This window comes from Athene cunicularia (assembly GCF_003259725.1).
Source record: "Athene cunicularia isolate RWA chromosome 2 unlocalized genomic scaffold, athCun1 chr2_part1, whole genome shotgun sequence".
Lineage (NCBI taxonomy): Eukaryota > Metazoa > Chordata > Aves > Strigiformes > Strigidae > Athene > Athene cunicularia.
This window is the reverse complement of record NW_020799095.1, coordinates 8,267,228-8,294,766: the sequence shown is the minus strand read 5'-3', so window position 1 is coordinate 8,294,766 and position 27,539 is coordinate 8,267,228. Positions and strand designations below refer to the sequence as shown.

Sequence of the window (27,539 nt, the reverse complement as noted above, 5' to 3'; positions counted from 1 at the left end):
CAAGAAAGTTACTAATACAATCACCAAGTCAAAAAAAAAATCAGGACCTTATTCCCTTCAAGCATTTGGTATAGCATTGTGTTTACAGCAACCATAACATTAGTCTTTCCAAACAGGACAGAATTGTAGGCATGCGTAAAAGTTTTTCTCTTGCAGAGAGCAGACCTAAAGGTCTTACAGACATAAGAACACTGCAAATGAACATGAAGTATGTCATGTCAGCTAGTAGTGTCATAATACTGAAAGAAGTTTAAATTTCCATACTTCGTATCTCAAAAGTGTTTCAGGTATCTCGGTCCGGTTTGCCTGAACATACAAACGGTTTTATTTACAGATTCTCTAGCAAGGGCAGCTTAATATTTCCATGGGCAGGCAGCAAAAGAAAACAAAAGCAAGAAGTCACCACATAGTACACACTTAGTATCTCTGTTTCAGTTAAAATGCTTGTCCAACAGGCAGCATGAATCCTTCCCCCAGGCAGATTCTCAATTATTTCTCAAACCTGTCTGATGCTGAATTGAGGTAGATGATTTACTTCTGCAAAGTGAGGTAGAACTTCAAGAAAAAGATAGTGGCATCTCTAGTTGTGCATTTTGTACCACAGCAAACTGGGTTTCAAACTCCCAAGGACTCAAAGACCAAAGGTACAATATTTGTCTAACGCAAGTACCAGTGTTCATTTTTTATACAGCTCCAAACTGTTTGTCTAAATATCTCTATCTTTAAATACCCTATTACCTTTTGGCACCATTTGGCTTACACTCCTTTTAAAAAAACAAAACAAAAACAAAAAACAAAAAACAAAACCCAACAAAAAACCACAACACTTTGGCACAATATTTTTTTAAAACCAGAACTGAACAAAGAAATGTTACGATCAGAGTTATGGCATAAGCCTATAAACCTGCTCTCTTCAGAAATTAATTTTGGTTTAACTGCAATGTAACAGACTGGGCCCATTTTCCTGCAATTCCAAGGGAATGCCACATCCAAGTGCCCTGCTGTTCTTTTTTCTCCCAACTTGGTTACGTCTGGCCCCAGCAGGCATTAGTTTCCAGGTCTTGTCATCCTTCCCTTGCTTTCTTTACAAGTTTAAGGTTTATGGGCTTCCTGAAATAAGTTGTATTTAAAAGGTACTAAATAAAAAGGAGTGAATTATCTGAAGGACCTGCATTATCAAGTATTGAGTCTGCTCTGGTTTGCTACCGAAGTTCCTGCTTAAGTAGTTCTGGGAAAGAACAAGATTTCTTCATAGGCTGAACGCAAAAAAAAAACCCACACTGCCAGTTAACGTTTTGTCAAGCAAAAAGTTCAGAGAGCCACTGGTTTAACCTGGCATAGTGAAATTCCTTTGGGAGTTTTAGTAGATAGGTCTGTACCTCACATCTGTTGTTCCCCAGTCAGAGCTAAGAGAAAGAGGTACACGCTCACCTCACCTTTCTCCAGGCCATTTCCACTAGTGGTTAAGAAGATTACTCTGAATGCTTGTTCAGTTTGCAATCCGGCTTCAAAGCCTTATTTTTTCTCTCTGCATGCACGTATGTTATGATACTGGGGCACTAACCTGAGAACATGCATAGCCTGAGAACACACATGGAAAAACAGAGCAAGGTTTGAATCTCATTTATTACTTTTTAAAAGCCCCTATGGGGCATCTGATGTTGGCATTGTATGTTATCGCTACGTTATTTTCATTGCATATAAACCACTCCCATTTTATAAGCTACACTACCACTCTTCAGTAAGAACCAAGTGTGCTTAGCACTATCTATTACAAAGATAAGGAATTCTTTTGGGTAGCTAGATAGTAGTGTTTTTAAAACGAAAAAGCTCCCCAACACATGAGGTCAAACACTTGAGGTTTGGTTTGTAAGCAAATCCCACTGAATTAAAATGACAGCAACTTAGAAACTGAGTTGAAGTCATTCCTCTTCCTGACAGAGCTGGACTCAGGGTTTGTGCAATGGCTCCAAACAAACAACGGGCAACTTCGGTGTCCGTCACCTACATGATGCAGGCTGGAGAGGGCCAAAGAGGTTTCTGCAGTTCAACACAATCCTGAAATGCACACCTAACTTTTTTTAATGCCTGAAAAACAACTCCCTTCCAGTCCCAGAGAAGGGGGAACCCAACAAGCATTAAAGCACAAGAGCATTTCTAGCATACTCCAACACTGTCAGCCACTCTGGTCAAGGTATTAAAGAGACCTGGCATTTTTATTAAGACATGATAGGATAAATGCAAAGACACTGCAAACTAAAATTAAAGCTTTTAAACCAGTTTTCTTTGGTATCTAGATCTTGCAGGCTATTAGTTTTCACAGCCCAAGCTGCAAATAATTCTTAGACTGAATAATACAAGACAAACATGGACATCTGTCACAACTGTAGGCCACCCCCAAGAAGGGAGGCATGAAGAAGAGGCAAGCAAAACTTGAAAAAGTTGAAGGTAAACTAGCTTTCTCTATACCCATTTTTTGAGTGGCCACAGAAATTTAATGACAGACATCTGTATAAAAGATTATCCTTTAAAGGCTATTTTTAAACCATGCTATCCCAAGATTAAGCCTAACTGAAACACACTGCTTTGAAGAGTTTGCTTCCTTGAGGCTTTGGCTGAAAGGCAGCACAGTTATTTTGTCTTATTTAATTTAGGTGTTTTTCCTCACCCTTCTTTCAAAGGAGGTTTTGTCATCTCATAAATCTGTCTGTCTCTTTCTGGTCCTATAGTTTAAGCCTCCTGAAGTGGCAGCTATCTGTCTGCACACATCAGGACTTCTACAAAACCCAGAAGGTTAACACTCCTTGGAGGGGAAAAGCAGCAAGAAGGAAAGTGCACCTTGTGATTTCTCACAAACTTGTAAAGAGCCTTTCGATCTCAGGTCACTTTTGTGCGTGATGGCTGGCAGAGAGATGAACTCTTTCTTTGGAGGATGGTTAAGGCTCTTCAGACTTTTTGGTAACAACCATATTTATGTTTCAGAGATCTTCTCTTGCAAACAGTAAGGTTAATCCCATGGCATTTACATGACTAGGAGTACTGATACATGAATTTTTCCATTGCAGAGACAGAAAAGCCTTCCATACCCTACTTTAACCACTCTTGTTTGCCACCCTTAGCCAGAGGGTGAAACAACAGCTCTGTAGAGACCATACCTGCATTAATAGCTAAACTGGAACGCAAAAAATTGAAGAATTAAACCAAATACTTCCAGGGACTCAAAGTCACATTTTTGTTCTCTATTCTCCCCCAATTTTTTTTTTCCTCTCAGAAAAGCTGTTTTTATATCCCCAAAAGGGTTAACTTCCCCCTGCCTCCAAGCTTTTAAGGATCATATAAATTTATATTTTACACAGAATTCTTTGGTACTGACCTGGAAAAAAGCAGCAAAGCTTCATCTTGATGCAGTTTGCCTTATGCTGGTACTGGTAACTTTTCGCTTGGATCTGTAGTAACAGATACATGGAACTACAGGCCCACCCCATCCTAAACACTACAGTAGACCTTCCTCAATTTTTCAGTCCAGCTCTCTGGGGAAGCCGGAAGATTTAAAAAAAAAAAGTATTTTTTGTTACTGATAGTTATTGCAATTCTCTTTAAACAGAAAAAAACAACCTGTTGACTTCTCCAAAACGCACCCTGAATCTCCAAAGCTGTGCTTATTTCTTACTTTTGGAAAAAAGGTACCACTTCCATTCTAACAAATCCATCAAACAAACACTATTCCCTTAAAGTCTCTCTATGGGGAGGGGCAAAAAGAAGCTAGTCATTCACAAGAAAGTAAATCAGAAGTGTTTGATTTTCCCCTGTTTCAATGCTCCTTGTATCCTCTTCTGTTATCCAGATTAGGCGCACTGATAAAAGAAACATTAACTTTTTTTAACTAATTTAGCTTTCAGGTGAAAAGGGTAAAAAGAAATACTCAATGACAGGATACATTAAAAGAAGCCTTGCTTTTTATCTAAACTTTACAACAACCGCACTAAGCCACTAAAATGAACAATTTGGTTTAAACTTAAAGAATTTTTGTGCATTTTCATCAGCTTCACTTTGTGCTGTTGGATTACTGTGTTTCAGAAAAAAATACACAGAAATGCCAAAAAGATGCAAACTTGCTCTTCCCGGCGAGTGAATTCCACTCACTTTCACAAAAAGTCGTCTGGGAACAAGACACTGTGCTCACCAGTAAATCAAACACACTGAGGTATAAAAAGGAGAACAGGAAAAAGTTCTCTGCTGCAGCAGCAATTCAAAAAACAGAAGTCCCCCCTCCCATGTCCCCACCCACAGAACTGCAGTATGGTCAAGAACACAAATTCTCTACAAACACCTACTACCATTTTCTCCATTAAAAAAAAAGTTACAGAGCCTTTTTTTGGCTTAGTCTACAGAACTCGCCACACAAACCACCTAATGTGCACAGCAACACTTGTTTGTGCATGAAACCCCAACGGGGGGGAGAGGTAAAACGTTCTGAACTGTGAGTGTGTGGGGATGGGGAGGGGGCGAGAAACCGGGGAGGGAAGGGAGGACAATGAGGTAGATAGAATTTAACTTTACAGGCTCACTCCCTGCAGAAAAGATAAGTACATTCATCTGTAAAAAAATTAAAGATGAGGTAGGTTTGAATTAACGTTGTATTTTTTCATTTTCTCTTAGAAGAATTTCCCTGAGACAGTTTCTTCCTAATTCAAACACAGATTAGAAGACGAGAATTCGATTGTTTCCAAAGTCGACCACAACAATCATGCCATCAGGGGTGACGGCTATACCTGAAGGACGGTCCATCTGACCAAAGCCGCTTCCCTGAGTGCCGAACTTGCATAAAAAGCTACCATTTGACTCAAATATCTGCACCCGGTGGTTCCTGGAATCAGCCACGATGATGCGCCCCTCCTGATCCACCGCCACTCCCTGCGGGCGCAGGAACTGGCCATTCCCGGTGCCCTCTGAGCCCAGAAAGCGTGCTGACTGGCAATCTGGATGGATGACCAGAAGGCGATGGTTGTTGAAGTCTGTCACTACCAAGTGGCCCTCGTGATTGAAAGTCACACCTCTGGGGGAATCAAAGTGCTTCCAGAGTGCCCCTTCGAAGCCATACTTATTCAGAAACACACCGTCGGGCCCAAACAGCTGAACACGATGGTTCCTTGTGTCAGAGACCAGGATCTTGCCCTCTGTGTTGACGGCCACATCCCACGGGTAATTGAATTGCCCATTCTTTGTTCCTTTCTCCCCAAACTTCAGAATGAACTGCCCCTCAAACGTGAAGATCTGGATGCGATGATTGTCCTTGTCAGCCACAACGATCCTACGGGAGATGTCACAGGCCACGCCAGCAGGACGATCAAACTGGCCCGGCCGGGAGCCCAGTGTGCCAAACTTGTGATGGAAGGTCCCGCACGGTTTGAACACCTGGATGCGGTTGTTACTGCGGTCAGCAACAATGATGTAGCCTTCTTTGTCTACACTAACCCCCCAGGGGCGGCAGAGTTTGCCGTCGCTGTCTCCCTCGCTGCCAAAGGAGAGCCCCGGCAGCCCAATGCCTATGTAGCTGCGGCCAGATTTCACCACAACTTTGAAGGGGCTATTCTCAATGTGTTGGTTGCACATCATCACGGAAACCAGATGCTCTCCCTCTAGCTGTGGGCGGTAGCTGACCAGGTAGGTCCCATTCTGCTGATCACTGACATCGGCCCCGAAAAGGTTTCCATCCGGGCCCATCACCACTGCAGAGATCATGTCACCTCCTGAAAGGCGAGGCTCACCGTCATGGTCATAACCTATCACTGTGAAAGAGGCCACTTTTCCCTGCAGCGCACGCTTCAGGCCTTCCCCAGTGGCTTTAGTCAAAGGAGCAAAAGCCCCACTGCTGACAAAGCCCATTGATTTAATGGCCATATACAGTGCCTGGTCAGGGGGGGTGAACATGATCCTGTCATCTTCTTGTGGCTGGAGAAGGCCTCTCACATTCTTCAGCTCCTGCACCTGAGACAGCATGCGGTCCCGAGCCAGAAGAATATCCATGGTACGACCCTCCTCCAGGACCTGCTGAACAGCACTAATGGTGTTGTCCAGCTTATTTAGGTTCTGACGTAACTTTTCAACTTGCATGTAGAGTGACTTAGCCTTGACTTGACGAATCTTTTCCACCTTGGGGGGGGGACAAGACAGAGAGAAAAGCACATTTACATCAGGAAAGACAACCTGTAACACAGAAACATTTCCTAATGTTGCTCTTCTACATAAAAAACACACTTGTGCATGTTGACACTGGAAAACAAGCCTCTAAAAGCCATGATGCAGAGAAGCAGAAATGAGGAAAAGTACTTATTTATCCAAATTCAGGATTGTTATTCCCTCCTATCCTCCAGCTAAAATCATACACTCTTAATTCTGCAGATCTGCTGCACCACAACGGCATTTGAAAGGAAGAGTCACTTGCTTACTAATAATGATTTGCTTCCTCAAATGCTATTCTGTTTTCTAATTGCAAGGTACGTGGCAGATCATCTGAAAGTACATCTTAAAAGACTCCAGAGAGGACACAAGTTACCACAGGCTGAAGGAGCAGAGGCTGAGGCATCTCTAACCCGAACTGAGACCAGTTTCAGAAGGTAGGCTGTTATCACACAAAGCTGAGGCTAGGAGTCAGCATCAGCTAATGCACATGGGCTCTTGTCATTCCCCTGCCTGCCAAAACTGCTCTCATGTGACTGGATAATACCAGACATCTCCAGGGATTTTTAGGGTCCAATTATTTCAATATTTTCTTGCAAATATTGGCAGTCATGCTGAGCTAGTGCTTTACAACAGTATGCTTTACAATGTCTCTTCAAATGACAGAGAAGGTCACTGGCAATCCCTGCTGGGGGGGGGGCTGAAGCTCAAGAGAAAATGGTTTGTTTGTCACTATTTTATAAAACCCTGTGTTTATCTTTACTTGTGAAAAATCACTTTAGACCATCTGGCAAAGACACCTGCCTTGTAAAACCAACGAAACATGTAATTGCTTTATTGTTGCAAAAATACATTTCCATATGTCTGAGTACCTGCTTGGCTGCAGAACAGTACCACCAATGTATTTTAATGAGGTACAGCTCACTGTCTGAAGACTCCTTGGTTATACACTGACTAGATAACAGATGTACAAACATGCTATTTCATTTAAAGTTAGGGTATGCAGGTTTTACCAGACTCTTAAAAAAAAAAAAAGTCAGAGATGCCTCCTCCAACAGATTTCCAAAAAGAGATTAATAATCTTAGGTCTCACCTTAGTCTATTAGCCTCAGCTCTGGCACCCAAAATTATTCCCTAACACATTTCACATGAGGGCTTAATACACTCAGATTTTTTTTTTTGCTAGAATTATTTACCACCACCACCCAGTTTCCTTCTTAAAATAATGTTTTATAACCTGAAGAGAACTTGCTCTCACAGTGCAGACATTCTCTAGTGCATGTATGTAGTCTCTTGGGATACAAGTATTTTAGGGGCAGTTCTTCTCCTGTACTAGGAATACTTCAAAAGAGAAGCTTCTTGGGGAAGGCTAACTGGGGAAACTGAAATAATCTCCCTCAACCCAAATACCTCAGGAAAAGCACCATCAGATGTACAGTAACTACACAAAGTGCATTTTTTTATCTTGCCACTGACACTTATAAAAACTACAGAAAATCAAACTTCCCTTTTAAGGGATTAAGTCTCACTGTAGCTAGACTAACTAGCTCCATACAAAAAGCTCTTACCAGAGTGGTGGTCATTTTGCTGGCAACTGATATTAAACCAGAACATTACTATTCCAATCAATGCTGATGGAGAAGAGGCAGGGGAGAAGTACTTTAGCAGGATGGCACTACTTCTTGGCAGCACGTGCCTCACCAACCACATCCCACCTGGTTCTGCTACTATAGGCAGTGGCCACACAGCACCTGCTCTACTGACACTCTTCGCTCCTATAATATGTAACTGCACCAGGTATTCTCAATTCACTCCTAAGTTTTCCCCATCTTGACCACACATTTTTGCTCCCCTATACCAGTAACAACAATCATGTGGGCACACGGCTAGTCAGTTTGACTCACTGATCTAAAAATCCTCATTCAACAGCAGAGCATGGGTTTCTGTTAAATTCTACAGGTGGGACCCCAAGGGCCAATTCAAACTAACCTGCGCTAAATAAACAAGCAGAGAAAAGCTATGACCACTAAACTACCTTTTCATAATAAGAAACTTTGCTGTTACTTCCTTTTCTTCTCTCAAAATACCACACATACACCATGACTGAAACCAAGTGCAAGAAAGTCTGGCATTGTGGCAGATACTCTTTGCCAGGGAGTATTCTTTTCTTCTACTAATAAAATAAAAATCAGAGGGACACTACCTTGACTGAGAGTAAGTTAAGTTTTTAGATGTTGGGACAATGAAAGCTAAGTCTTGCAGAATTTCTACTAGCCTTTCCAAGACCTTTCTTAGACACAGCACATACAGATTTGCTCCTTTGTTTATGAGAAGCAGATCACTTAAGAAAACCCTATGCTATACACCTGATACAGCAAGGTCTTAAAGAGGTTTTAAAGGCAGTCTTTAAACAAGGTGCTTAAAGGCAACCTCTTCTCCAGTCAGTGCTGTGATGGGAGTCAGGGCCTTGGGGCCGGCAGGGGGAGTGCCTGCCCCAGCCATGGGGCTAAGCTTCAGCCAGCACACAGCAGTTCCTCCAAAACCCCAACCGTTTCTCAGATTAAGAGATACCTTCAGCACAAAACCAACAAGGGCCAGAATCCAGCATCCTGCTATTTACAGAAAGATGAGTTCACAGTAAACTTGAGTGTTTCAATTCAGTGTTCTTTGGGAGAATATCAGAATCTGGCCATGTACTAGTTAAAAAGCACATTTTCAATTTGAAAAGGCAGTTCAAACTAGAAATGTAAGGTGCATACCTTCCAGAGCAGCTCACACTCCCGCTCTTCCAAGGCTTTCTTATGTCTAGTAGTCACTGCTTTGACTTCAGACTGTACCACCTTCGCCTTCATCTCAACCTGCTCTGCCACAGCCTGGGCCTGTTCAATACTCAGCTGGGGAGAAAAAAAAGACAACACACTTAGGACTCAAGCAAACCAGTTAGAAATACATCAGAGGACTGCTGCTTATATGTCACTATCCTTCAGGTGAACTCATAAAGTGACAACTCTTGTTTTTTTTTCTAGGCCTTCACCTACATTTCATACATCACAGCCTGAAAACTGACTTTTTAAACAAATTTTTTACACAGAGTTTATGCCTTCAGTGTACCATGCACCAGCACCACAGGACTAAATTCCCTGTGCAGTTCCAGAAAGTCGCTAGTATGAACTCAGACAAGGCTCACACAGAAATTCACTCATGTCTTCCTACACACAAAGAACCCAGTTTGTTTTGTCCATCAGAATGGTTCAGACTGTTGTGTGATGGTTCTGCTGCTAGTAAGAAGTGACACTGTATGGAGTATCATCTATGCATCCGAGCTGCACAGAAATACCCCCAACAGTACACAAAGTTAATCAGTTTTAAAAGAAAAAACAAACATTAGATGGTTATCATTAAAAAGCATTCATATAGTTACTCACACCTTGGATAGACACCAAATTCTTTCTAATAGAACTTTGTAATTCTAGTATTTTAAAAACCTTCTGTAGTAGTATTCTACAAATATGCCGAATTTATCTGGAAGGAACAGGTCTCCTCTTCCCTCAAAGGAAGAATTGTTTCCCTAAAAAATCCTTCCCAAGCTGCTCCCAGTTTCACAGAACATTACAGAAAAGGACATAAAGCCAAACAGGATAAATAGCAGGCAAATCTGAAGTATCACAGTTCCCAAAGGGAAAGGTTCAACAGCTTCAGTTAACTGAATCTTTTTACCATCTGTGTCATACAGTGAATCAGCATTAACATGCAGATGAGGCTGTGAACCTCCAAGAGGTTAGATGTACTAGTTTATTAGTTACAAAATTCTAGAACAAAATTATGGTATGTGAAGGTATTTAGCCTAATAAGACAGAGCTCTAAGGGGATCTTACTAATATACAAATACCTGACGTGAGGGTACAAAGAGGACAGAGCCATCCTCTTTCCAGTGATGCCCCCAGAGGCAATGGGCACAAATCCAAACACAGGACGTTCCCTCTGAACATCAGGAAACCCTTTTTCACTGTAAGGGTGACTGAGCACTGGCACAGGTTTCCCAGGGAGGTTGTAGAGTCTCCATCCTTGGAGATATTCAAAAGCTGTATAACACACAGTCCTGGGCAACAAGCTCTAGGCATTCCTGCTTGAGCAGAGGGGTTGGACAGGACCTCCAGAAATCCCTTGCAATCTCAACCATCCTGTGATTGCGTGACTGTAGCATCAATCATTTACTTTTTTCATAAGCTTCGCAGGCTACAGTATCTTTATTTCTAGAGTGTTAAGCAACATACACAAGACAGCTAAACACACAAAACATGACTACAGCTCAACAAGTTGACAAGCTGAGAACGTAACTCAAACTCACCTTTATTTTCCACATTACATACTGAAAGACATGGAAATAGCCATGAGTATTTATTTTTAAATACAGCATTTTAGATAGACTTTACAACACACCTTTCCCTCACCCTGGTCTGAGGAACTGGTCCCCATTTCAGAACCTGAGCTGTTTCAGACTAGATAGCCAGGGAATGCTCTAGCCAAAAACATCTTTAATCTTCAGAAACAGAGGCCTGATAAAGTGGGCAAAAATGTAATTTAAGGCTTTACTGTACATTCAGGGCCTTCAAGTTTAAGTCTGCATATGAATATGTACCAGTCTAAGAACCACCTGATACAACACCCACTGTGATACTGCTTTGTCTAGAAAGTCAGACAGGGATTCTTGTTATCTTTCATGTAGTGAGTTGTTAGTATTTCCAAGGTCTGATCTGGCAGGTTCTACAGCATCTAGTTTATGCCAACAATGGGAGTGCTAAAAAACATAAAACCAGAAGTGTACTGTTACTTGGATATTTTCATTCCAGGTAGTTCTTTTAAGACAACTAGTTTGAATTAGATGTATTCTTCCAGGTCAGATAGGAGCAGAGAACTGAAAGGAAAAGGAAGACTAACTTGGACAGGTGTTTAGTCTTTGGAGACAAGATGAAGACAACCCTGCGAAAATAAGACAAGGCAATCTTTCTCATCTTTTATCCAAAGAAGTCTCTTGCAAACTGGCAGGGGAAAAACGGGAGTGGCACTTGACAGCCCCTCTGCAGCACAGGGCTCAGTAAGAGGAATATGTCTTTCAGCTGTTCTCCTTCATACAACTCCCAGGTCAGTCACCTTCACTACATTTTTAACAGGGAATGTCTTCAAACTCACAGGCAGTCTAAACATCCCAGTCCCACTGGAGGCAGACCTGACCTGTCTTCACACGAAGCTTTTGGCAGACAAATGTGACCCAAGAATTCAAGTCGACAGAAAGTAAAAGTCTCACTACAACAATTAGCAAAGCAGACATGAAGTCACAACTGGCCACCAATTAAGGCTTCCTAAAAGCCAGTAAGTTCAGTCCTAGCTGTAAGAGTCCACATGTGCTTCTATCATCTCTGCTTTGCCATTCAAATACAGAACCAGCTTCTACTGCAGGGAAAAGGTATGTGTTTCTTCCAAAACAGACCTGGATTCTTGTCAAGTACAGCAAAACACTCTCCTCCTCTTGCAAAGAGAAATGGTTATCTCCTTGAGAAGTGTTAGGGAAACCATGCTATCCACTCATACTCCAATTCTAGCAAGCACGTCTGTGAAAGCAGGAGTCTTGGTTTACTTGTTGGAGCTTTTCACGTATGCTTTCCTCGTACCTCATAGGTAAGAGCAATCTCAACTTCCCTCATAATTCTTCACTAAAACCAGAGTCCACCTTTCAAGAATTCCATCACAGAGAGAGAGTTATTAACTCCCTGTGTATGCTGTCATCTTTGATCTGTAGGAACCAGTTACGGTAGGGCAAGTAACTATACTCAACAGCACAAGGCTGTCTACCAACAACTCACACTATCATCTGGATCTACATTTGTTTACTTGACTGAGTCTGAACAGCTCAGATCAGTGAAGGCTGCCCAAAACACTAAGGCTCTAATATTGTCCATGTTATTGGTAAAGTTTTAGTAGAATTCACATGGTCCTGCACTCTAGCAAGAGGCTAGAACAGCCTAGGAAGGCTGACCAGCATCAAACACACAGCAGCAGGCAGTGGTATGAGGGGGAGGAGAGGGACAGCAATAGGCAAGTTATCTATCTGAAGCAAAAGCCAAGAGCTTTAAGTACAACTTTTGGAAGCCTTCTTTACATGGAAATCCCTTGTTCTCTTTGATTACTGTAAGATATCACAGATCTGCCATGATAACTCCCCCCTGCTGTTCTGCAGGCATTTCCTGTGCAGAACTTGTCTCAGAGAGGTCAACTTCTTCAGAAACATGCTAAGCAGCAGCATTTCTTATTCTGGTCAGACACCACACAATCTTTTTAACAACAAATCCTTTTAAAGAAAAGCAGCTTTTATGATGCGCTCTCCTCATGGTATGTCATAATTATCCCAGTGCTAGTCAATGAGACGGTCAGCCAGTTCACATGCTTGGAAAAGAGAAGACAAGGCCTGTGTTTAAGCAAAGAATTGCACTGTGTTACTGAATTTGAGATGGAAAACAACTATTTTGCGTCCTGCTGTTGGCCAATACAGTAAATCGCCTGTTTGCAGCTGTACCTATTCACTTGTGACTTCTCAGGGGCCCAAAAATGGCCAACACCACTCCCCATTCTATTAGAGATGTCACCAGTGCCCTATGTTTAAAAAAAAAAAAAGAGAACTTTGCAATGTTTCTTGGTAAATTTTAAGGTTGAAACTGGTACTTCCAGTTCCTCAGAGTAAAACTGAAGTAACAGCGTTTGTGCAGTTGATATGAACCTGAGGGCCACAACAAAAGGAAACCTCACACACAGAGCTGCCAGTGGGGCAGACAAAGCATGTTTCCATGAAGGAAAGCAATGCAGTCATCTATCACTAGCTATTGCTACCAGTACATTTCTGAATTTCTTGCTCTTCTCCCACCCAAATAGCAACAAACAACATTCAAAGCACACACTTTTGCTAAAGAGGACAATTGCGTGCAGTATTACCTGTACTTTCAGATTTCAAAGTGTTTAATGAGGATTACTGAATGTACACATCTCAGGTTTTATTCTCTGGACCTTTTATACAAACAGAAAAAGCTACTTTAACAGCTCAAGGTAGCTATTCCTATAATTCATACAACGTTTTACATCTTTAATTAGACCTAGCTCTGCATAAACACCCCCCCAATGTAAAGTGTCACTGGCACCCAAGGTGAGCCTGCTACAGTGGCTTTGACATGGCAGCTGACACTACAACACAAACCTATGGAGAAACAGACAGCAAGAGCCAGGAGTAGCAAACTCAGTTGCACTTTTGGATACCTAGGCTGATTAGAGAGGTCTGAATCAGGATTTGCCATCCTGTAGAATGCCAGTTTTCAGCCTCTCTCACATTTCCTGTCTTCTACTGGAGCGTCAAGTTAACAAAAAGCTTTCTACAATTTAATCTTAACAAGTTTTCCTATGGAGTATCACTACACCCCCAAGTTTTCACTAGTGCTAGTCTTTTTAATAAAAAATTATCATCAGAAGCATACAACACTCCAGGAGGGAAAAAAAAAAAAAAAAAGAAAAACAAAGCAAGTATTCTGATGGACAACAAACAAGAACTGCAGAGCTACTGTTTCCAGTCTTATACCCAAATTGACATCAGTATGTTCAGAGTTATGTCCACACAGCAGTTATTTAAGGAGGCTAACTTAGGCATCAAACAGCAGAGCCTATTAATCCAGATCTGAGCCATGATGTTAGACTATATCAATTCCGTTCAGAAAATCACCTGTTTGTACAAACCACAGCACAACGTGCCACTGTGCCAACATCATGAGATATGTAAAGGTTGCTTATAGTAACTGTATTGCAACTCATCAATGCTAGCTTGCATGTGCATTTTTTAAAAGGTCCTTAGGATTTTTAATTCCACCCAAAGATGGGAAGGAGGTATAATTTTTCAGGCATTAATTCAAATATTTTTTTGCTAGTCTAAATTTTCCAACGAAGCTGCAAACCTCTGGAGAGAAAATTCAAACTGAAAGCAAACTTTGTTTTCTTCAGAGGAATCCTTCAGTATTTCAGAGGTGAATGGACCACAGGTAACAGCTGAAGAACATTAAATACACAATATAGAAGATTTACACTTTAAACACTAAGGAATTTAAGAGGAAGTTAATCCTACTTAGGGGGGAAAAAGAAGCTTTGAGATGCATATTCTCTGGCAAAGCTCTCTCTAGCTTTTAAAGGGATATTTTAATTAAAATACTTAAGGAAACCTTCCCTTGTATCTCAAGTTCGCCTTCTTCCACCACATGGAGGGTGTTCCATCCATAGTTTGCTTTCAGTTCCTTAGGGAAACAAAAAGATGCAGAGGGCTTGTTTCACGGGACTTTTCCAATTACTTATCACTGTTTCAGAGCAGGATTAAACAACCAAAACATAAAAGACAGCTTTCTCCAGCATCAAGCACGGGACATAAACTTCCTAATGTTCTTATACCAGAAAAATTAACTGGAAGATCCTATACAACGTATAGTTGCAGTAAAGATACTGGGATTAACAGATTTAGCAGTGGCTTTGCAGTAATATTGGCGCAGCTATAGCACAAGCCACAATGGTTGAACCAATTTAAAGGTTTCAGCCTAAGAAGTGTAAAAGAGAGAATTTTAAGATAAGCTTTAATGGAAGGAGGGCTATAAGGCCAGGTTAACTTATGTCAGAAACCCGACCCTCACTTTCATTTGTACTGCAAGAACAGACTTTTGCCTACAGTTTTAAGCAGAACAATAGTTTGGACAGTGACACATGTCACATTTATCTTCCCCGATAACCATCTGCTCATATGTTACACTAAGGAACTCACTAAAATACAACACAGAACAATAACTAGAAGTACAAAGAAATTCAGCCTCTGTCGATACAGATACCAGACTTTGAAAAAGCACAACTGACTCCATTTTGTTTACAAAGCTTCATTTCAGATTCTCAAACCTGCAAGTCTGGCTTCAAAGGCACTCACACAGGGGTGCCTGAGCTAACTCAATGTGACAACCCCAGAACGATCCCTTGCCGCACAGCAGTGCCATCCTTCTCAGGTATCGACCTCCCAGCAGCACAGATCCATATGGCAACCCACAGGGAAGCTTCCACTCAAGGGCAGAGGCTCAAGGCAACAGATCAGCTTCCTCCTCTGGCTGGCCAAGTTTTTAACAGCGCCTCCCTCCCCCCTTCCCTAGAATAAAGTTGTTAATCTACTTCATGCCACCTCCCCCACAACCTGGGAGTGCCTTAATGGTTGACCCGATTTACCACCAACTCCTAAGCCTTTCATGCTGGTACATAAGAGTGGCTCCCTCTATGTTCTGCACATGACCAGTCTCACTGCATTCATTTAAGTGAGAAAGCCTGCACTGTCAAACATACTACCAAGAAACTATAGGCTCAGCTAGGAAAAAATTTGTCTTTCCAATAAAACCACTTTTAAGACAACTGACACGAACAGATCAAATTGTATTTTAACATGATCACCTGGAAATTGACCCTAAACAGGAATGAGCACTCAATGTTTTACGGTTACACAAGTGCATTAAATTACACACACACATACATATATACAATTACACATGTATAGATGTATTTTAAGAACATGACATTTTGAAGAAGCCATCTATCTTTCATCATAACAGATTTACGTTCAGTTTGCGGCCCAGTCCTTGGAAAAAAATCTGAAAGAAGACAGCTAAGTGTGCACTTTCATGAGGTAAAACAAGGCAGCAGGACAAGCTCCCTGTATAGAAGGGCATCAAGTGCTGCTTTTCCCCTGACGCCATTAATCCAGTGTCAACTTTGGCTTTCGTATCATCCTGTGAATCAATTCAACTCTCTGAAAAGGCTAGAAAAGTATCCCTGCAAGGAGGATACCTTTCCACTGAGAGAAGGAAGAGGTCCTATGAGCAACAGAGTTGGGTGTTTCTGCTCCATTCCCTGGCACCATCAACAGTCCTTGCAACACTGCAGTGAACCAACCAGGGGGCTGACCCAGCCAAAAAGTATTCCCACAGAAAGGTTACCCTTTCAGCTGGATCAGCTCACCACTCAGGCACACAAGCACAAGTTCCCTGTGTTAGGGACAGGCTTAGAAATATATGATCCAGGCCACGATCAGTGCAGCAGGGAAGCTTTCCATTGCTGCAGAACCTCACTGAGGAGGAAAGCAAGCTTCTTGCTGCCAGGCTTACTCTTTCTTAGAGACAACTTCAACTCCTTTGAAAAGTGAGGTTTGGACTTTTCAGGAGTGACAGACTACATCAGGCTTCAGTGGATCAAGAGGCTGAAATATATCCCAACTCACAGATTTTTTTTTTTTAAAGTCTGAAAAACAATCTTTCCTCCAAAGCAGCAGGAAGAGTTTAAATAAACATTTCTTCCTAAAAGCCTTCAACTTTGGTTAACCAGATACTCTCCAGCCAGTTGACTCATGGCTTGATTTCCTCTCTCTGCAATGCCCTTCAAATTCCACCTTTTCCCCTTTACTCTCAACTACCCCTCCTCATCCATCCTCAACATCTCATGTCAGAGAGCTATCGCTTTCAGATCCTATTAAGGAAGAGTTACTAGTACAGCAGTATGAATCAGTCCCACGAAGAAGTGGGGCTTTCCTTTCTTTATTTTTCAAGCCTCTTAGAGCTCCAGTCTGTATTCCTCATATTGCAGCTTGTACTGGCATTTAATTCTGTTGACATTTTCCAAACTTTAAAAGAAATTGACTTGAGTGCTTTTCTTAATTTAGAGTCTAGTTACTTCAGAGTTTGTTTTAAATTCATGCTGACATGCTGTCTCCTCCCTAGGATAAATATATAGCTTCACAGTACTATCGTTCCAAGAACAAGGAAAACTCTGCTCCATGAAAACTTAAGAGTCTTATGCAGCAGGCTCACTGCATCAACCCCAGAGTCAGGCACCTCTGCTTTTAACTACATCACATGCTCTTCTACAGTTGTTGCTCATGTTGCTTTGGTAGTAGCTGTCTTGAGTTGTATAGTCTTCCCCTTCCTGCATATACACACAGAGATTACCACCTCCTCAACTTTCAGTGATCTGCTCACTCACTATCCTTTTTCTGTACAACAGTCCAGATTAAAAAGCTCACTAAACTAATAAAAAACTCAGTTCTTGAAAAGCATGGTTCATTTTACAGAATCTTTATGGAAGTTGCCCAGTTAACACTTCCAAGATAGCCTTTCAACCTGGACGGGCTGTAGCTAGACTAGGGCAAAGCTGTACAAACTAAGTTCAGTTGGAGGTGCTTGTTTGGGTTACATGAGCAGTGTCAGTACCACCCAGCCTTTACCATCATCGAGTAAGTAGTCAGCTCACCACAATGGCACAAGCCTCCAACATAGAAGCCAGAAGAAAATGGGGGGTAATGAGCAAAGTAAACCCGTCAGGAAGCAAGCAGGCACAAAAGCATTTATGCAAAAGTAGTAGAGTGGTACTCAATGATACTCTGCTGGTTTCTACTCCAAAAGACAGTCCCTTCTTAGATGATTTATTGCACCAGTTAGATGATTAAGAGCCCTGGAGGTCAGAAGCAGTAATTTAATTACTAACAGACAAGCCCTTGTCTAGGACAGGCTTCAGAAACTCAGAACACTGCACCAGTGAGGTTCTTTAGTATAATCCCTTCCTTCTTGTCTTTTGGGGACATGTGAAATGTTTCAGTATGGATACTGCTGAACAGCCTTATGATCCAATTTAAGCAAATCTTGGAAGATGATAAGGTTTGTAGAATTCTGTGTTAAGATGGGAGTTTTTAGTTAGCCATCCAGCTCCAAAAAGTTGGTGTTTGGTCTTCTGTTGTAACAAGTTAACATCACAAGCTAAAGGGAGACATCAACAACAGTTTAGTATCTATAGCATCATAATACTATTTCATTCCACAAGCGCAAAGACTTAAGGGGAGAAAAACAACTTAGCTGCTCCTGTCCCACTCAAAAAGCTTGAAGTTATAGTTATCTGACAGGCTAAAAGTTACAGCTTATTCTCATTACCCGGTGAGGCAGAAAAACTGTCTCAGAGCACATCAAAACAGCCAGTCCCCAAGACACATAAGCTGTACATCTAGTAGCCTGCCCTCTGTACACAGGAATTCCACAGTACTGCAGGAAAGTGATCTAGGAGAGGCGGAAAGAGTGCTCACTGCCAACAGCAATAGATTTAACAGCTTCCATTTATTAAGAAAATTTAAGAGATTAACTCAAATCCTCATCTACTAGAAACAAGCAATGCTTGGATGGACAATGGGTTTGCTTGGGGGGTTTCTAATTATTACTGTTTGTACCATACATGTGCCAGGAAAGTACACCAAATTCAGAAAGTAAGTTTACTTCTTAAATGTGGCATTCTATCAATGTTTACTCAAAAAAAGTCTTATTAGTTAAATCACATAGAAGAACTGAATTTCAGAATCTAGATCATCCAAGGCTAGCAAAGCTAGAAGGTAGTAGCGCAGAACATAGCTTCCCACTATGTTTTCCCCACCTTAAGTCTCTATCCAGGCAAAACTACTTGTAATATCATAATAGTTACTGTTAGATATCATTCAGCAAAAGTAACTATCTACCTATCCCTGGAATTTAATTCCCTACATAAATTCCTTCTGTAGTCTGAAGCACTCTACTGCCTTCCTTCCAGTCCTTACCTAGTATTTCTATTTGCATTATAACACATAGCTGAGGTAAGATGCAATAAACAGGCAGCTGTGTGTGCAGAGTAATCCTTGTATGGAGATAGCTCCAGATTCTCTGCACAGATGGGTCAGAAGTTTCACACTAATCCAACAGCTGATTAGTATTTTATATTTGGTGGCAGCACTGAAGACACAGCCAGAGTCATAGGTAGTTACAGCACTAGATGTACTGGCATGAAAGATAGCCAAAAATAAGTCTCAGTTGGAAAAATCAAGACCAGGCTTAGAACTGCTATACAAGATCAGAACTTTCTTCAAAATGTTTCATGCTCAAGTGCATTTGTACAGAGCTTCATATACATATATATTGTATTTTACATGACAGGATTATGCTGCAAGAATGCAAAATTTGTAACAGCACTTTGTTTTCAGTTCCACAGCCACTTCTGTCAGAGATCTGAGAACAGAAGGGGTGAGAAGACTGACAGCAGAAGCAGAGAGCTTTGTGCCTTGACACCTTGCCCTGTAACAGACAAGCTGGGGAAGGCGGGGGAAGAAGGAGTGGAAAATAAAGTTCTCAAGTTGGAAGTATCTTACTTGAATAGCCTGTCGTCCTTGCTGAGCATCTGCCAGGAGCTGAATGGTGAGTGTCCTGGAATCCTGTAGGGCATCTTGGAGGTAGATAAAGCTGTGACCCACATGTCGTCCCATGGTACATTCCCGACATATGGGGACAGAACAGGTATCACAGTAGAAATGCAGTACCTAGAAGAAAAAAAATCTGTATCACTATCTAATGAAGAATTAAAGAGAAAACAGCACCATGATGAAAAAAAATCCAACTCCTCAGCTATAATGGGGATGATTAGAGGCAGTAGCAACAGGCAAAGACTTCACAGTAGTTTCTCCACGGAGGAAGAGCTATCTCTTCCAGTAAGCTCCAAACCATACTCTTAACAGTTAGATGGAAGTGTCATTGTTTTCTCTGCAATACAATACTAGGAAGAGTGTCCACATCAGCTCCTCTTAAGAGCGGAAGCCATCTGCCAACACTTGCAGATTGGCGATGTCATCTATGGCAAGTTTCAGGTGAAAACTTTTCCTGCATACACAAACACCACATTCTCTTAAGTGGATCATTTAATAATCACTGCATTGGAAAACTGCAGCACAACCACACCCACCTCCCAGAAGGGAAAAACAAAAGTCTGCATGCCAAGAAGCATCATTCCCTCCCCCCCTGCAAATCCCTTGTGTACAGGGTGACAATATTAGGCAAGAGTCCCTGCTGCCACTCCCAAGAGCAAAGCAAAAAAAACCCTTCGCTATGACATACTGTTTGTATGCTAGTGGGTACATAAGAGATGCTTAAGTTGGAGAATAAGACTGGAACATTGGCATGCCCATCAGAATGCTACAGTGAACTGTGGGTAACCGCTAAAACCCCATTCTATTCACAAAGCACTTTAAAACCCTATATTCGAAACACAATGACATCTTACAAGATGTTAGCCTATAAAGCTGGATTCATCAGCCACAGCTGTTCCCATTCCACCCAGTAGAGGGTAGCAGCACACAGAAATAGCATTTTCCATGGATGTGTGTTTTCTTAAGAGGCAAGCAGAAATCAGCTGTTTTGTTTTCAAAGATGCAAGCGAAGGAGCACAATATCTTCACACAGAAAAGTTCAGTATTCTAAATCTTACTCTTAACTACATACACTATTTTTGTTGAAGTGCAATCTTAAAATTCTATTATTGTCACAGAACAGTCAAAAATGGAAAACAAGGTTTCATACCACAATTTTTCAGTCACCAGCTACTTGAAATCTACCTTGCAGAAAGGAGCAAGGGCAGAACAAAGATTGGACAAATGTTTGATATGCCTGTCTTCTCACAGCTGTTATCCAGTCACTCCCAATTCCAGCTAACAGTTCATGATACGGTGCATAACGTTCCCCTTTCCCTTCTCCCTTAAAAGGAATGGGGAGGACAGGACAGGTGATTCCCTCAGATTGCCTGTGCTGCATAAAGTGACATTTTAAACTTATATAAGCGCAACAGCTGAAGTGGTATATGGATTAATTTCTCAAAGGGGTATGTGTGTGTTAGTAAAATCTGACATGTGTGCACAGTCACACACCCCTTTTTTAAAAAAAAAGTTTTGCTGTAGAAAAACTGGAACAGACTGTTACGTTTTGCTTCTGTTCAAATACTAAGCCATCAAGCAGTGTCTCAGTTCATCTGCCTTTTCTAAATAATAAGCTGCCTTGGCTTGAAAATGTGTTATTCAAATACATTATCTTCCTCAACTAGAGGGCTCCTTGTTTTTACACTGCGGTTGTCTAAATCTGTATACAATGTTCACTTTCTCATGCAGTTCTGTAATTTTGCTGTTGAAATTACAGGGAATGTTTATTACATGTTGCTGAATGACTCCACTTAACAACTGAGAAGTTGAGAGAGAATGAAAACCAAGACAGGGTATCAAGTTAAGTCATATGAATCTGATATACTTTAAAAACATACAGCAGGGATTTGGGGCCTCAATCAAGCAGAGCAGCTGAAAAGAAAATGGTGACCATATGAACAGAAGTCCAGAAGCAAGCTGAATCTGTTATTAGTCCTCCAAAATAGTCAACACCAGAAGCAAAAGCTCAGTAAAACACCACGGATCAGCCCTGTCACGCAGGCCCTCCTGCCGCAAGGTAACAGCATCCAGTGTAGAGAGTTATCTAACCATTCAAACCAAAGAGAAACTAAGTTTAAGCTGTTCAGTTGCCTCTCGTCAGCCACCAAAATGTGGTGAAAACCATCGTTTTCTGAATTTAGAATGAAGACAGACAAGAGTCATAATCTCATTTCAGAAATATGCAGATTACATAGCACATGGCAGGGAAAAGTCTTGTGTAAATACTACAAAAGCCATTGATAAAGCCCCATACTTGTTTCTTAGTAAACAAAATGAGGAAAATAACCTAGAGTTAAATCTGAGAGCAAAGGGGTTAACAAGCTTGGGCAAAAAGAAGTAGACCGTGATGGATTGATCTCCATCATTACACTTATTTAAAACAGTCACCTTAAACACAAACAGGAGGAAACACAAACTTGTAATCCCTATTGCTCTCCGTGCAGAAGAGAGTTAACCACTACAAGAATGGAAGAGTCAACCAGCTTCAAGATGAACTAAGTAGGAACCCCCCAGAAACTCCCTTGTGAACAGAAAGACCACAACAGAAACCCCAACCTTGGCAGAGGTACAAGAGCAGCAATTCTCCTTCTGTGGTCAATCCCACATACTCACTGTCAGGAGCATTCCCAGCAGGCCATAGATCAGCTCTGCCCAACAGTGGGGCCACGCTCCCAGGGAATTAAGCTGGAAAGTACCGAGCTGTGCAGGGTGCAACGGCAAGGGGGGGTTGTGCCAGCTGGGCTAACAGAGCTTGGGGCACAGCATCCAGCTTGTCTGTGCTTGCAACTACAACCAGGCATTTAGTGTTAAACTCAAGCCTGCTCATATCCCAGTCCCTAGGTCATGGCCACAAAGATCACGTACTGCTAGATTTAAGTTTCTACGTCCATTTCTAAATAGAAGGAGGGGGGGGAAAAAAGGCAACACACACCCCCACCCCTAAGTGACCTACTGCAAAAAATTCATACCAACGATGTAAGTAGGACAATGCACAAATGTTCTCAATTCAGATTTGAAGCACTTGTAGTATACCTAAAAGGTTGGCAGACTCCCCTTCTTCCATTTCAGCAATGTGAAAAGGCCACCCCACATTTCAGTTGCACTGTTAATATAACATACTGCTCCTTCCATGCTCATTATATGACAAATAACAAGACTGGTCTTGAAATGTTGCTAGTTAGGGGCAGTGGGAAGGAAAGGTAGAGTAATACCAAGTCTTCCATAACAGAGATCAGTTTAGGATACTCAGTCTAAAGAAAAAAAAAAACACTACACGCAAACCAGGGTACTTGAAGTCAGTCCTAAAACTTCCCCCCTTCCACCCTATCTGAAGAGGCAGAGATGACACAGTCAAAAGATTCATCAAGCTGTAAAATTAACTATCATCCTGTTGTTAATTTCACCATTTTCCCAAATTTATGAAAAAAAAAAAAAGAAGGCCTTGTAAACAAAAACCTTCAAACATGTAGGTTTTTCCAAACCACACAAATGTTCTGATAGACAGAAAGACAGAAATTACAAGAAAAGCAGAGACCTCCTTTCAAAGAAATTCAAAATCGCGTAAATTGCATTTAATTAATTGTTTATGTAATTAAGTAAAAACAAAACAATTGTATTTTTACTTAGAAGCAACTGTTTTAATATAAAAACTGGTGCCTTTCCAACACCCATTCGATAACTATTTAGTAACAGAAAGAAGATGCGTAAGCAAGTTTAGTAGGTTTTTGGTTTCTTTTTTTTTAAAGAGCTGCTTCACTGCATTAATTAGTATTTTAGAATTTCCACCAAAATTAAATGAAGAAAGAAGTCTAAAGCAAGAGGGGAACAGTTTTAGAGATAGTTAAAAGTGATTTATTTCAAAATAAATCAGCTATGGGTTGATTATTTCCCAAACAGGAAATATTTCCTGAATTGGTGGCATACAATTTTAGACACAAAACAATAAAGGGAGCCTACTTCAATTTAAACAGAATCAGTGAACCATATTACAGGGCTATTCATCTTTTACAGCCACAGCAGCCCAAGAAATACAACAGCAAGGCCATAAATGTGATTGCTTCAGGAAAGGCTGTACAGTGCACCGTAAAAACATTTTACAACAGCAGGAATTCCTGGGTGTCGCTCTCCCCATTTTTTGGTCCATCTGCTTTCAAAGGGGGCAGGGGGATGGGCGGAGATGTTGTTAAACGTCCCCTGGGACTGCACAGCAATCAATCATCATCTGATGAATGGCCACTAAAGTTAAACCCTGACCCCACTCCACAATTCCCACACCAGCCCTCCTCTCCTTACTGCTGACCAGCTTCCAGCATGTCCCCCCCCCCACCTTCCAGCCCTCACCAAAATTTCCCAAATACCAAGCCCAGACAAAAGCAATGGAATGTAGTAGGCACCATGACAGAGGAGAATGCAGCAGGAACAGCATCTGAGGAGGCTTATCCTTAACCTGTGTTTTAAATAAATGTGCTTTCTGTTCCCTTCCCAGATCGCAAACACTTTTCTCTTATTTCAGAGCACATTTAAGAGCATACATGCATGCAGTATCTAACCGTGTTTAAGCATTTGTTTTCTGTCACAACATTTCAGTGTCTTGCAATGATTTTATTTAAGCCTCCAGTGTTAAGAATTTGTACAAGGTAGAAACACATTAGGTCACATTATTTAAGTCTGATGCTCTAAAAGCTACTCTGTAATCTTAGCCAACAATTTAAAAAGTCTACAAACAGTAGCCTCTTGGTTTCTGCTTTTGGAAAACTTTCAGTATGGCATTTGTAAGTTAACATAGTTTGAGTTTATGACCAAAAAAAAAAAATTCATACTTGCCATAGTCAGCCTAAAGTTTTCCATTACTGAAGGTGTTTTATTATCTAGATCCCTTGACAATAACTCAAAACACCAGTGGCTTTGTTAGGTAGTGTGTTAGGCTTAGATGACTATGAGTTCAGTATATACTAATTTTCCAATGAATTTTGGTCTTCCTCCCTCAGCACTCTTTGCTTGTTTAGTGGGTTGTGTCTCGTCCATTCCGTGTCGTTGTCCCCGTACACAGTTTAGAGAAAATGCTGCTTCCCTGCATCATGCGTACAAATTCTTTTTTTTTTAAACAGCATGTAAGGACACCACTTAGGATGACCAGTTCAGAGTTTGGTGCAGATAATTTTCAAGTTTAAGTGGAAAGAGGTAGTATTTTTATTCTGTAGGAAGCTGGTCCTTAGTTTTTATTTTAATAGCAATTTGTCACAGTTAACTTACTTCACACCATTATCAGAGTAGCATTTTAGGAACCTTAACTTCTGCACTGATGTAACTCTTGAAATTTAAATACCACATGCAAACACTGAAGACACAAGGGTAAGACATGTGATACACATCAGAACTACAGGCTATTTCCTGGTACACTTGAAACATTTCACTTTCAGAGATACTTGGAAACCTCGTGTTTCTGTACCAGTTAATGATCAGATAACTCTTAGAATCTGTGTTTTGACTTGATGCTCCACTCCCAGCAGAAGGGACTGTTTTTAACACCAATTCTCCTCACTGTACCCAGTGGCAATGGGAAACGGTACACCAACTTCAGAAAGGTCTCCACAGCAGAGTTAACTCCTTAATTCAGGTCAATATTCTAATAATGAAATTTGTACAAGAATATTGGCACCTTTGAAGCATTATGGCCATATACTACACAGGGCCATGTATCATGCACAGAAAGTTGTACCAAGCGGGATTAGTGAAATCAGTTAGCTATTTATTACCTTCCTTTGCCACTTGGCTAAACAGAGATGGGGTTTGACCCATTAAATTCTCTAAATGCAAGAGGATCGTTCTGCCCTTTTGTTAAATTCAGTTTGATTTCCTTACTCTACCTGGAATAATAAAAGCCCAGCTAACAGATGGCTAAGATGCACGCAAATCTGTTTGTAAGAAATAAAACTAATTCCGCATGCATTTTTTCCAGCACTAGTGTTAGTACCCTTCCTTCCCCAGATGCTCCAGTGGGTTCTGTTCCTTGCTCTAGTTTCTCAGCCACACAGGTATTTCTTGGCCCAGCACATGAGGAGGAAGGAAGTTCACTAAAAGCCCCAATCTAACCAGCACTCTTCCCAATATGAAACCACACACAGCTTAAGGCTGTCATTTTACTTCATCAGTTAAGCTGACAGCCACTCTATAAATAAGCCCAATACCTCTTCTGCCTTTCTCCTTTCCTCCCCTCTTCACTGCTCCTCCAGTCTCAGTGAAGAGATTGAGGGATCTTCACAAACAGAAGAAAACTAATTTTTGAATGAACTATTTTATACCAGACCACCCTGGGATCAGAATAGCAGCAGGGCTAGCACAAGAGAGGCTGAAGAACCCACAACTAAGGAGACATCGGATGACATCTATTAAATATCAGCTGAGCTACAGTACTAAGCCACATGGTTCAGCTCTGGTACTTTGCCAGCCTCACAGCTGGAAATCAGTATAAATCTTCTCATTGATAGCATTCATCTCAAGCTGTAACTGGAGGAACAGTATCTAAACCGAGTTGAGTCTGATAAGCTAAACAGGCTGTTAAACCAAACTGGCTCCCACTACTCTCAAGATTTTTGATGTTTACTTTCTTCAATCCTGCTGTGATGTCATTAAGCCAGTAAAAACAGCTGCATATTTTAGAGAGTGGTGAGATGACAACACTGGTTCGGTCAAATCATCTAGGTTAAAGGCAAAGGTTTTGGGGAAGACACATAGGTCCATTAATCAAGTTTAGAAAACCCAACAGCATTAACAGTCAGTTGGGAGTGGAGCAGAGACCACTGAAGTTGTCTTTGCCAATGCAAACAGCATTTGCAAAATTCAGAAGAACCTGAGTCAGAAGTGACAGTCAAGATCCACTTCATTCTGAAGGCCACATCATCACTGTAATGGTGCGACAACAGGCTGCAAACTGGGGCTAGGAGACAGGAAGTCACACCTCTGACAAAGCTGGGTTTAAGAATCTGCTGGCTGCAGCATACTTTAAGTTTTATTTATAAGATTTTAACTGAAAACACAGAGGATGCAATTTTAATGTGATGTTCCTGGTCACAGCCACTCACCCACAAGTTCAGCATCCCAAGCATTCCTCTCAGCAGCACCTCTGCCAGCTGCAATACCCCACTGTTCATCCACTCCAAATATGGAGGGAGCACTACACCACTCACCTGAGCTTTACCCATCCCATCAGCTAGCTTTCTAAAAGCCACTCAGTGCAAAGTAACTTGACCATATGATCTAATGCACTACCTCAGAGACCCCAGTTACTGATGGACTTGGTAGAACATCTCATATCCACCTTAAGTCATCACTCCAATTCTTCCCCAAATAGGGATAAGCAAGGCTTAATATACTTCTAATGTTAATACTGAGGTGGCACGGGTATAATTACCCACAGTGGGCTGTCATTTAATTACTGCATAACAGTAATTCTGTGTTTTGCAATATTCTTTTACAGAAATTGGGGTGGGGATGTCCAAGAAAAACCTGTATTTCTTAGTTTTAAAAAAGTCACATCATCTGCTTCAACACTACAGCAGGTAAAGCAGCCAGACTATGGAAAGATGAAATAGTATCAGTAGCTAGTAGATTAGCCAGTGATAAATCAGCTCTTTTACAGATTTCAATAGAAGAGACCAGCCTGTGCTTCAACATGCAACTCATTAGCTGTTTAAATGCAGCTTCTGTGCCAAATCTACATGACATGAGTAGCAGCAGGGTGGTCTTGGCACAGGGGACAGTGGGTGGATCTAAATATTCAACAGATCAAGCAACCAAGCTAATAGCCCGCTGTGGAAGTAGCTATTAAGGGTCAGGACTCAGTTCTACTTTCAAGCTCATCTGTCCAAGTTCCTGCTGTAAGTCCCCTGCAAACCCTTAAATTGGGTCTCCCTGACTTCAGCTCTCAAAGTTCTCAGTCAAAGCCTGGCCATGACTTCAGTGATGCTGCAAATCATAATGGGTTGACAATTGCTTTGCTACTGCACAT

The 27,539-nt window shown here is 41.3% G+C and overlaps 1 protein-coding gene across 1 annotated transcript; it reads right to left on the bottom strand.

Moving 5' to 3' along the window:
* Positions 1-4,325: 4,325 nt before the first annotated feature.
* TRIM71 (tripartite motif containing 71) lies at positions 4,326-19,604 on the bottom strand. Its single transcript, XM_026843705.1, has 3 exons — positions 19,439-19,604; positions 8,940-9,074; positions 4,326-6,153 (listed from the first exon to the last, which is right to left on the bottom strand). Exons 1-3 carry the CDS (start codon positions 19,550-19,552, stop codon positions 4,702-4,704), a joined length of 1,701 nt encoding a protein of 566 aa, XP_026699506.1. The 5' UTR covers positions 19,553-19,604; the 3' UTR covers positions 4,326-4,701.
* Positions 19,605-27,539: the final 7,935 nt, after the last annotated feature.